The 12,380-nt window shown below is 24.2% G+C and overlaps 4 protein-coding genes across 5 annotated transcripts in view; 3 read left to right on the forward strand and 1 right to left on the reverse strand.

Annotated features, from left to right (window-relative positions):
* The window catches only part of LOC128963444 (uncharacterized), a 3,522-nt gene extending 787 nt beyond the window's left edge, over positions 1-2,735 (forward strand). The window contains exons 4-7 of the mRNA XM_054309949.1: positions 999-1,094; positions 1,501-1,572; positions 1,823-1,941; positions 2,286-2,735. Coding sequence (XP_054165924.1) covers positions 999-1,094; positions 1,501-1,572; positions 1,823-1,941; positions 2,286-2,648 — 650 coding nt within the window. The 3' untranslated portion in view covers positions 2,649-2,735. The remainder of the gene's footprint in view (positions 1-998; positions 1,095-1,500; positions 1,573-1,822; positions 1,942-2,285) is intronic.
* A 900-nt stretch (positions 2,736-3,635) lies between these two features.
* On the reverse strand, positions 3,636-4,661 carry LOC128963534 (RNA-binding protein MEX3A-like). The gene is made up of 3 exons (XM_054310049.1): positions 4,496-4,661; positions 3,883-4,238; positions 3,636-3,815 (listed from the first exon to the last, which is right to left on the reverse strand). Exons 1-3 carry the CDS (start codon positions 4,659-4,661, stop codon positions 3,636-3,638), a joined length of 702 nt encoding a protein of 233 aa, XP_054166024.1.
* A 1,837-nt stretch (positions 4,662-6,498) lies between these two features.
* LOC128963445 (phospholipase A1-like) lies at positions 6,499-7,933 on the forward strand. Of its 2 annotated transcripts, none has more exons than XM_054309952.1 (3): positions 6,499-6,559; positions 6,695-7,245; positions 7,310-7,933. In XM_054309952.1, exons 2-3 carry the CDS (start codon positions 6,705-6,707, stop codon positions 7,774-7,776), a joined length of 1,008 nt encoding a protein of 335 aa, XP_054165927.1. In that variant the 5' UTR covers positions 6,499-6,559; positions 6,695-6,704; the 3' UTR covers positions 7,777-7,933. The 2 variants fall into 2 exon arrangements, with proteins under 2 accessions (XP_054165927.1, XP_054165925.1); XM_054309950.1 differs by having other exon boundaries at positions 6,500-6,547.
* A 1,437-nt stretch (positions 7,934-9,370) lies between these two features.
* On the forward strand, positions 9,371-10,388 carry LOC128963535 (phospholipase A1-like). Its single transcript, XM_054310050.1, has 2 exons — positions 9,371-9,866; positions 9,943-10,388. The coding sequence occupies exons 1-2, from the start codon at positions 9,371-9,373 to the stop codon at positions 10,386-10,388; spliced, it is 942 nt and encodes a 313-aa protein (XP_054166025.1).
* Positions 10,389-12,380: the final 1,992 nt, after the last annotated feature.

The raw sequence follows: 12,380 nt of genomic DNA on the forward strand, positions 1-12,380 counted from the left end.
TATTTGTATACAAAAATATTTGTTTAAATTTTATTAGAATTCTTGAAAATAATTTGTTAGTTTTCTTCAATGACTTTTGATTTATTTGTTTTATATTCAAAATAAAATCCGTTATATAATTTGATTAAATTTTAAATTAAATATTTGCAGTGATTATTAAAATATTCTTTAAATTATTTAATCTTAATATCTTAAAAGCTTAATATATATAAATATTTTATCATATATGTAAATGAGAGCATAATATTTATATATATAGTATATGCAAATACATTGTACTGGTATAATATAATTCAACATAATATTATTTTTTAAATCATCTTATTTATTTTAATAATCACATTAAATTATATAAAATATTTATTTGTATTAATGGTATAAATTTTATTAGTTTATTTTAATTTCATTAGCAAGTTAGTAAATACTAAAATAATGTATTCATAACATAATAAATTTAACAAATATAATAATACAATATTATTAAATAAGTACTTATTTATTGAAAGTTGATTTATGGTAACATTATTTTACTATGAATTATGAAACATTGCAGAGACGTAAAGTATAAAAACAATATTTAATAGACATTTAACAATATTGTGTTATTATTTTAAGTTATCTTATATTAATGTTTAGTATAATTATTTATTAAAGTATTAATTCTGTTAAATTAAGCATTATCACAATTTTATTTACTAATAATGATTAATTTTTAAAAAATAATTTTATGGATAATATATAGAAATTAACTCTTTGTTTAACTTAAAATATTGTTATTTTATTTTTGCAAATATTTTATTATTTGAATATTATAAATGACTCTTGAATTTACATATTCCAGTAATTATGTAAAATATCATACAGTAATATTAATAACAGATAAAAGTAGTATTATTATTTTACTGTCGAGTATTTGTATTTCATAGCAAATGTTTTAAACAATTAACAACTTTATAAGCTATTTTGCATTATCTAAACATTTTTTGTTATATTTTTAGGCGCCAGTGAAAAGTTTGATAAACACTTTTTGTTATCAAATTTTATATTTGTCGAAAAAGCACGATATATCTATACCAGCGGTCATATGCTACCAGGTTTGACACTTTATCTATTTTTTAATTTTTTATTACACAATATTAAATATTATTTTCTATATATATATATATATAATAAAATTATTGAGTCATATTTTGTGAGTTATGCAGTATGTAATAAATTTTGATGGTTAGTATTGATAGTTAGATTTATATGTTTTGATATTTTTTATTTTTAAATGATTTCCCTGAAGATGTTAGATATTATCTTTAAAAATGTTATACAGAATTATAAGACATAATCTATATAACTATAAACATTAACTAAAATAGTTATAGATTATGAAAATGTGTATTTAATTAAAAGGAAAAAGATATTTTTATGATAAGTATTATTATTATAATATATTATATATATATAATTTATATAATATTAAGAATATTTAAATAATAATTATGATTACAGTATCAGCTGATAGTGTCATGCATTTGGCAAAACACTCTCACGAATTGGGAAAAGACTTCTTTTTCAATATTGGTATAAATAAATGTTTCACTATTTTGTAAAATCATTTTTCTTTAGTTTAATACATACTATACATACTAATTGCTAAGTAACCACTTTAATGCATTAACATTTGTATTAAATAAATTGGTTATATATATATATTTACGCAAAACGCTAAGTATTATAATAATTTAAAGCATTTGAATTTTGCATAATTGAGTACATATGTAAAAGATTTATAAAACATTGAAACCAATTTGTTGTTATATATGTCAAACAGCCGCCCCATACGTGAGCCATAAGTGTTCAGACAAATTGAATGAATTGTTTCCATACATTGACTTCTTCTTTGCTAACTCTGATGAAGCCATGGCTTTCGCCACAATGAAAGGATATCCCGTAAGTTATATAAATAAGTGCTTACTTTATATAATTAATAGGACTCAACGTTTTATAGTTAAAAAAAAGCATTACTTTTAAATAGATTTGAGAACAAGAATTTAAATGAATGAACAAAATATTATGATTCAGTAAATTTCTAATTTTTTCTTCAGTTTTCTCTATGTTAGCAAAATATTTTTTATTTACAATGTTATCTTTATATATATATATATATATATATATATATATATATATATATCTACAGTATAAAAATTTTAGTTTTTATGTTTTTGATTTAAATAATAGTGAGCTATTTATCGACATTTTGTTTTAAAATACAAAAATTTATTTAAATATTTTAGTCAAAAGATATGAAAGAAATCGCAAAAATGATATCAAAGGAACCAAAAATTCAATACAAAAACCCAAATATTCCGAATGACTATAAGTCCGGACGTATTGTAATAATAACCCAAAGCGAAAAACCGGTGCTTTTTGCCAGAAGCGACTCCAATCAAGTCAAGGAATATCCAGTGATTCAACTTAAACAAGAAGAGATCAAAGACACTAACGGTGCCGGAGATGCCTTTACCGGTGGTTTTCTAGCCATGTATATCAGCGGCAAATCATTAGACACATGTATTAGTTGTGCCATTTATTGTGCCTCAGAGTGTCTCAAACAATTGGGCTGTACTTTACCAAAGAGATGCAACTTTACGCCATAAATCATTGCGAAATTTTATTATTATTTACTTTTACTTAATTATTATCGACATTTAATGAATTTAAATTTAATATAAAATATTATTATTATTATTATATATTTAACATATATTTCTTGTCCCACGTGTTGACCCCATTCTAACAAATCGTTAAACACATACAGTATATATCATATTTGACTTTTATGTTTATTTTACAAAAGAAAATATAAGAAAACATCAGAATTTTGGAGAATATGTTTTGTTTATACTTTGTTGGCAATAAACCCATAATAAAAGAAATAATAAAAATATTAGGTTATTTTTAGACCATTTTTTGATTATTATTTTTGACATTTTAAATGATAGAAACAATTTTTTTTCAATGATTCTACTTTTCATAGTTTATTTAACATTTGGTTTTTTGCTTTAATGTGTTAAATTATTATGATATTTAAGAGTATTTATTTTTAAATTGATATCTTATACTAAAATCAATTAATTTTAAAACAATTTCATGACATTAGTTTCAACTTGTAGTGTAACTAATTATTTAATAGTTTATTTGAGATAAATCTACGAATATATTAATGGTTTACCTTTAAGATAGTTTCAAACATTTTACATACAAATAAATCCCAATTGATTTTTAAGTTACCTTTCATTCCAATAGAATATCCTGTATTCCAATTAAGCCCTATATATGTAACCCAATGTACCCAAAGATCTCTTACCTTAAATTAATTTTAAAATAATTTATATAAATTTTGTTAGAAATTATAAAACAGATATTATTATTATTATTGAGATATAGATTGTGTAATATTACAACAAAATTATGTAAATTCTCATTATTATTATTATTATTTTCTTTTTGATTAACTCAATCTGTCTAAATATGTTAACTAAAAATTTAAAAATATTAAAAATGATTTATAAAGTATAGCACAAATCTATGAATTATTGTATAAAATTTTGTAACTATTTACAATATGTATATTATTTAAATATTTATTTATAAAAATAATTCATTGATGAATGAGCTGATGGAGGCGATGGGAACATCAGTTGAAGTGGTCTATCCAAGTATTTGCTTGAATTCAAATTGGGATCAAATCGAGATGAGGTCCGCAACTCATATGCCTGTCTTACTTTGTCCAAAATAGCTTCTTTAGCGGCCAACACATTCATCTAAAGTGCCATAAAAATTATTTTACAAAACAAATAAATGAATAAAGTATTTAATAAATCAATTTACATGTCTTCCGGTGATCTCAAAGGCTGGTGTATCGGAATCACCTTTAGGTGTATTGATGCGAGTGTTGGTCTGCTCTTTGATCTTCATAATGACTGATCCATTACGGCCCACAACAACACCGACATATTGCTGTGGAATGGGTACTAATAATGTGATCTCTCCGATGGCACAAACATTACTTCGACTTTCCATTAGCTTTGAGAAGTGATCGGCCGAAGCCTGTATTGCTTTGATGGCTTCCATGACATTCAATGGAAGACCTGTTACTGTGAAGACAGGATCGTCACCTTTTAATGGTGTCTTTATTAAAGTATTGGTTGAATTTCGCAAATATTTAATCTTTTTCCCATTTTTTCCTATAAAACATATTTTATTGGATTATTTTTTTATTTCTATAAAATAACTTATAATTTCATTAAAAGTTATAAACATATAATTAAGTTAAACCAATACTACTTTATACTACTGTATACTAGTGTATAGTATTCAATGAAAACTATAGAAAAACAATTTATATTATGAATGAATGAGTGAATGAATGTATGAATGAATGAAAGCATTGAAAGATATTGAAATGTATTAAACAATTGACGCCAATTGAGTGGTCACTTACCGACAATTTGTGCCACATGTTCACTGGTCGGTACGGCAATCAATTGAGTGATATGTTGTCGGGTATCCATGTTTTTGGTGGTTGTCGGCACTGATGTAATAGTAGTCACTAAATGCTTAATCTTATCATTAAACGCATTGTTTTGTGTCTCCACTATTGTTGTCATCATTTAATGTATTTATATGAATAATAAAGCACTGATATATTTATTATAGTAATTTCAACAAATCTTATTTTGTTATACAATGTATAAAAAATACTTTATGAATGAATTTATTGATAACTTTTATTTCAATAAAGTTTAAGAAATTAGATTAATATCTAAAGATTTAAAGTTAAGATTTAAAGAATAACATATACTTAATAATGTTATTTAAAAATATTAAATATTATTTAATATTTTTAAATAACAAAGTTTATAAATATAAATATATATAACTTAGACCGGAAATGTGTTACACAATCAATGATTGCAATACTTTTTTTCAATTGAACTTCAATATTGGGAATACTTTGTCGGCAAATAGTGCCCAATAGGGGATCATTTTAGTGGTCACTCATCGATCACGTGTAATATTACTGTACTTTCAATTTCTATATAACTGTAGATATATTTAAAACAACAAAATTGTAATAAATCCATAATATTATATATCAAAAGGAAATTAAGACTATACTTTAATTTAACAAATGAGTCAATAAACTATATTAAAAGCTAATTTTTAACTATTACTAAACATTGTAATCCTAAACATAAGTTACTTATATTGTCTAAAATATATAATCTGAGAGTTTATTTAACTAAATTAAAAAAAACCACTATAAACATAAGAATAGTCCAAAATTTTAATTGTTAAAACTAAAATTTGATTAGAAATTGAAAATAAATTAAAAACTAAATTAACTAAATATAATTAGATTATATTTAATATATAATTATATACTGTATATTAATTAAATGTTGTTAAATTAATTAAATAAACTTAAAACTACAATATATGTGCAAATTATGCCATTTTTCATTAATTATTCAGAAATTAGAAAAACTTTTTGTATTAGTTATTAATTCAAATAACATTTTATTGTTTAATATTTTAAAAATTTGCAATTCATAGTATTATTGTACAAAAAAAATAAAAATCAATTAGCAATATATTTTTGATAAAAATGTTGAAAATAAAGTTAATAATTAATAATTGATAACTAAATTAGTAAAATAGTAACTTAAATATTAGAAAATTAAACTATTTTTCTGTTAATTATTAGTCCAAAAATTCATCAAACGTTTATGTCATTGACTGACATCTATGAACTAAATCATTGATATTTTATATAAATTTATTATATGTTTGTTCAGTATATTCAGTAAAAATAATAATTTATTATTTGTTTTGATTTTTGCATTATTTTTCACTAAATAATAATACATTAAACTTAATATTATTTGCATTTATACTAATTGTGTTTATATTCATCATTTTCACTGCACATCAAAACAAATCAAATCAATTATCAACCATTTGTTATATAAATGTATATAATTAACAATATATCGCTATTTATTAATAAATTAATACTTATGAGTCATAAAATGGTTATTTGATTTTTATTAAAAATTGATGAAATTAACTAAAAAAAACTATTTCATCTATAAATATATATTTATATATATGATACCTATGTAAGTATTGCTTAATTAATTTAATTTATCACAATATACCTAATTGTGATTTTTTTATTATTATTAATTAGATAAATTTACTTTTGCATCATTGGTTATGAAATTGATATAATTTTTAGCTAATATACTGTTTTTTACATAAAATAAGGAAAAAGTGATGTAAAAAATTAATTTATTAAATATATTGAATGTTTAGCCAAAGACAAGTGATTTATCAGCAAATTATTAGTCAGAAAAAAACGTGTGATAAAAGTCAACTGAGCTTTTGATAAGACTATATATCATATTGTTTATAATAAACGCTTTTTAATTGTATAATTAAAACACATAAAAACAACAAAATTATCTATCAATCAAATTATTATTATTATGTAATACCTATTGTAAGCAATGTTTAAGTGTTTACAAAAGTTATGATAATTGTTTGCATTTTTTATATTACTTTAAAAAACACAACATTTATTATATTTTAATTTATCTGATAATCCAATGAATTTCTTGCGACAACTCTTTTCCAGACATCACAAGATGTCAGACTCAAAGACGACATCCGATTTGGACACCATTTGGACGAATTTAGACGAAAACGATTGCAGTATTTTTGATTTACCCGATCCGTGGACAGTGGATCAGATACAACCCAAGTTTGAAGTGTTTGCCGTCGGCAGTACAAAGTCAGTAACCATAACATACGACACACCACCTGATAAAGCAATCAACGAACTTAAAAGTGCAGGACTTTTGTCGACCAGTCGTATAATTTTTGTGACCCACGGCTTCCTCAATAATGTGAACACTGAATGGATGATAGATATTAAAGATGAACTGATTAAACAAAATGATCAAACGGTAGCCTTGGTTGGTTGGGGTCATGGAGCTGATCTCTTGCCTATTAGATATAGACAGGCGGCTGTTAATATAAAACCAGTGGGTTTATGGCTGGCTCCGTATGTCCAACAAATCAATCAGACCGTTCACGGTATGGAAATTTGGGGAATTGGCCACAGTTTAGGTGCTCATGTCATGGGAATGGCCGGTCGCACTTCCAATTGTTTTACTAGAATTACGGGTATATTATAAATTGTTTCTTAAAGTAGCAGTCATTTTGAGGATTGATGTCATTTGTCTGACAGGTCTGGATCCTGCGGGTCCGTGCTTTGAGAAGAGAGCCGATACTATGGAGTTACGCAAAACCGATGCTTCCTTTGTAGATGTTATTCATACCGATGGATACGATCCATGGCTCGATCCAAGAGATTGGATTTCTCCGGTCAATCACTACGGAACACTTATACCATTGGGAACTATTGACTTTTACCCCAATTACGGTTATGACCAGCCGGGTGCCGGTGGCTTTCATATTGCCGGCAGTCATACACGAGTTATTGATTTATTTATTTGGAGTATTAGTAATCCGGGAAAGTTTTGTACCTATAGCTTGTTGGATGGTTTGCCTGAATTTGAAAAACCGGTGAAAAAATTAATTAGAGATGTGAAATGTGTTGAAATGGGTTATCATTGCTTTTTTGGTAATTATTCGAGTGGTTGTTATTATGTAGAAACAAATAAATGTGAGCCCTGGGCACCGGTCGTTAAATGATCGCTATTATCGTTCAAAATGACTACTATTTGTGAAGATTATAACGATAAAAAATTATTGATTTGTATAATCCGACTTAACTAACATGCAATGTACCGTAAAATGATTGCAACAATTGGTGTATTTTTTATATTTTTAAGTTAATATTTTGCTGAATTTTAGATTTAATTACATTTAATATTTTGTTAGCTAAGTCGGTAATCGGTTTATGAATTTCAATCATTTTTACATTATTTATTTTATATACCTCTCAAATCGTGTTACTATTAATATTTCAAAATTGACAATAATTATTTTGAAAAATTATGTTTTTATTTTACTATTTATATTATTATTGTTATAAGCAAATATTATAAAATAAATTAAAAAAGTATCTATCAAAGTCGATATTTAAAAAATCATTTTAAATTACCGGTTAAATAATTATACCTAACACATTTGAAGCAAAACTGTAAAATAACTGCTTATTACCAAAAATAAATTATTTTTAGACAAAAAATTATATAATTAAAAAAAATAATTTAATAATATTCTTTTATAAATTTTAAATTTCACAAAAATTTATTAGCTTTGTTTAACTTTAATTATGGCTTTACATATAAGTGCAGTAAATATAGTATCATTTATTAGAAATTAATAAAACTACTAAAAGTAAGAATAATTTATTTTAAACTTACGGTAAAAAACATTTTTACCATAAAATATTCAAATATTTTTATCACTTTTAAATTAGATTACTTGAAATATTATAATATTACTCAATTGTTTTGAGTGTTTTAAACAACTAGCTAATTTAACTTTAAATATAAAAAATCATTATTTTTAGAAAAGCTACTTTAAACAACATAAATATTATGAATGCAATAAAAACCTATTATTTATCTATCGATTAAAAGTATGACATTTTTTACTTTATTTGAACTAATAATTTAGTTATTGATATTTTCTTTCAAAAATAATAAATTTAAACTAAAAATGAGTTTTAAAGTGAAAATATGTCATTATTTGTGTTTTGTTATAAACTTTGATCCGATGATGTGATGGCGTGTGAAGGGATGAGAAGGGAAGGGATGCATATATATGTCGGTTAAGTCATGCAATTTGGACATACATTCCAACGCTAGTCATGAAAAACGAGAGACAGAATCTAAATATAGATTTGACTTCACATCACAAACACATAACTTCTCTCTATTTCCCTCTCAATAGGTTTTTAAGATTATTTTATTTTTATTATGTATAGTATTTAAGGCGTTCACACAAACAAAAAAACATTACGTGATTTTGCTCTGAATCTTCATCACAATTACCATAAACTGAGTGCATAACTATTTTTTTTACAAAAGTGACACTCATTTCAATTTAACTGATTTAAAATACTGAAAAATGTGTGTTTATTTAATAGTTATATAAATTCGTAGTTTTGTTATTATAAAGTTTTTGTTTCATAATAAAATTAATTTTTCCTTTAATTGCATAATTATTATTTATATCATAATTTGTTCATTTAAATGAATATTGAAGAAAATTGTCGATAAAGTAGTGGTCGAGTTAAACATTATATATATTGTTAATAAAAATTATAAATATTATAATGGCTTTAAATCAAATTCCGTCTCCAATGAGTTTGACGGAAATCAAACCAGAAATTCTGGTTTATGGCCCAAATGGTGGACAACCCTTTGTTATTGGACTGGATATGAATCCACAAAAAGCCGTTACAAAGCTAAAAGATGAGGGACTGTTATCTTTACCGCGAATTGTTTTTATAACTCATGGCTTTTGGGGAAATAGTAAGACTACTTGGATGCACGAAATGAAAGATAAAATGTTAGAAGAGTCGGAACAAACCATTGCAATTGTCGGTTGGGGAAAGGGATCTGAATTGGCCGCTTTTAAGTACGCACAGGCGTCTGTCAATGTCGAACCCATCGGCATCTGGTTAGCCGGTTATGTATTAGAGATTAAGAAAAAGATTGGTATGAAAATCAAGATTTGGGGAATCGGTCTCGGATTAGGTGCACATCTAATGGGAATCGCTGGCAGAAACAGTAGTGTCAAGAATTGTGCTTCTTTTGCAAGGATTACTGGTAATTGTTTTTAAGTAATTGTTAATTTTAAGTTAATTTAACTAAAAAATTAATTTATAAATGAATTGTGTATTAGCTTTAGATCCGGCGGGTCCTGGATTTGAAAAGATCAACGAAAAGAATATGTTAAGAAAAAGCGATTCACAATTTGTCGACGTTATCCATACGGATAGTCACCATAAGTTTCGATCACCAGATTTATTATCATTGATCAATCATTACGGCACACTTAGACCATTGGGCACTATAGATATATATGTAAATTATGGTTACGATCAGCCAAATGCTGGTGACTTTACTTCAGCCGGTAATCATATGCGTGCCGTAGAGCTGTTTAATTGGAGTATTGAAAATCCCGGCGAATTGAAGACTCAGTGGACACTGGATCCACCACCAGATGTGGACAAACCCTCTACTAAACAAAAACGTGTTGTAATCGCTGCAGAATTAGGTTATTATTGTGACAATAGAGCGACCGGTAATTACTATTTAGAAACCAATGAAATGATTCCTTGGAAATAAAATTTTTAAGTTTTAAATCGTTTTTTACACCAATTATATATATTTTCTTGTATTTAATACCATTATTAAAAATATATTATTGTATAATTCTGATATATTGTTTAATTTATTTAAAAATTGCTCTTTTTATTTATTCCATAATAAGTAATCTAATAATTAATGTTTAAAAATTACAAATAACAAAGTCAATCATATGACAAGGTTTATAAAATGACAATAAATATAATAATAATAATACTGTATTATTATTATTACATAATCATAAATATGTATATTCACTGTGTGACATTAATTCAAATTCAATTAAATTGTATTTAATTTATATTAATTTATATACTACTATATAAGTTGTATAATATAAGTTATAAAACTATAATAACTACTAATATTATCATAGAAATATAATAGTCTATAATAATTATACTATTAAATATATAAATATAATATTAATATAATATCTTGAAAATAATTTGCTAATTTTTCCATAGAATTTGCTTATATTTGTAATAAAGATTTTTATATTAACAATATCAACACTCTGTTAAATCTATTACATTATTTTAATTCATTTGTAATATACATTCATTAATTTTAAATAGTTAATTATTTTGAAAACAACTAATTATATACATGTATTGTACTGTTTATTACTTCAAAAATTAGTTCAATGTCTGTTTGCTCTCATTGCTGTGAAATAATTGACAGCAAAAAAAACTTATAAAAAATAGAGATAAACAGTTTTTGCAATATTTAAATCATTACTGAATTACACTTTCATATTATATACTATTTACTATACAATGACTTGAATTTTTTGAGTTATTTAAAACATTTTGTTATTTGAATGAAATGCCAGTGAATCACAAGGAATCGGGTCATAACTCATAAACACAATCACTATTACTGTACTTTTAATACACATTTTGTATTGAATGTGTTGAAAGTGTTGCCAACATTTACTATTAGAGGTGCAATCAAAATAATTTTTTAAAGATATGAACATAAAATAGCAAACAAAACAAAAATAAAGTCAACCCGAAACCGAAATTCTAATTTTAATACACAATATAAATCAATTAAAATACAAATTGCTAAAAAAATAGCTGATAAAATTGAACCCGAAAACCATAAAACCAAAAATGGGTAAAATATGTATTTTATTAAACCTATTAAAATTCTCGGATAATTTATCGGTTTTTCACATTTAAAACCGAAACCGCTTTTCAAGCGTTACTATTATTAGGAGAACTCGACTATTGATATGTTGTAATGAATATTCAAGAATAGATATATAGCTGAAGAGTGAGTTAACATTTATACTGTAATATTGGTGTAAATGTAATGATGGGTTTGTCTGTAGTTAAAAGTGCTGAATACCAATCATTTAGTGATTTCATCAATTTATAGACTGTTATTAATTTGAGTACAATTTTTTTTTAAATCATTAAAATAAAATATTGTACAAAATATTAAAATTGAAAAATTGTTTTATCATTTGACAAACAAATACAGAATATTTGTAAATATTGTTAAGACTTAAAAATTGTAAATAATTTAAAATATTAATACAATTTATTATGAAAGCTGCAATCAGATTATAAGTCAAAAATTGTTAATATCATAGAAATCGCATTTTTTGTTTTATTATTTGGCACTAATTCAAAGTAGTTTTTATATAAACTAAATATACTATAATTTTATTGTTGCATTATATTGTATATCGTAATAAATAGTAAATCCTGTATAAAATTATTCAATATAAACAATATAATAATTTTTATTTAATTGAAAATAAATAAGTTGTTATTAACAAAAATGTCTATTTTATTATTAATTTGTAATAATAATATAATACAAACATTGCCATCAATTAATATACAGTATTATCTCAAACAATAATATATTATTACAATATTTATAAGTAATTTATTAGTAGCTTATTATTATTAAAATTCTGTATTTTGTCATAAAAGTATCACAAATGACATATAA

This window comes from Oppia nitens, unplaced genomic scaffold (assembly GCF_028296485.1).
Source record: "Oppia nitens isolate AA-2021 unplaced genomic scaffold, nextdenovo-longstitch-racon4-pilon3 scaffold7_pilon_pilon_pilon, whole genome shotgun sequence".
Classification (NCBI taxonomy): Eukaryota; Metazoa; Arthropoda; class Arachnida; order Sarcoptiformes; family Oppiidae; genus Oppia; species Oppia nitens.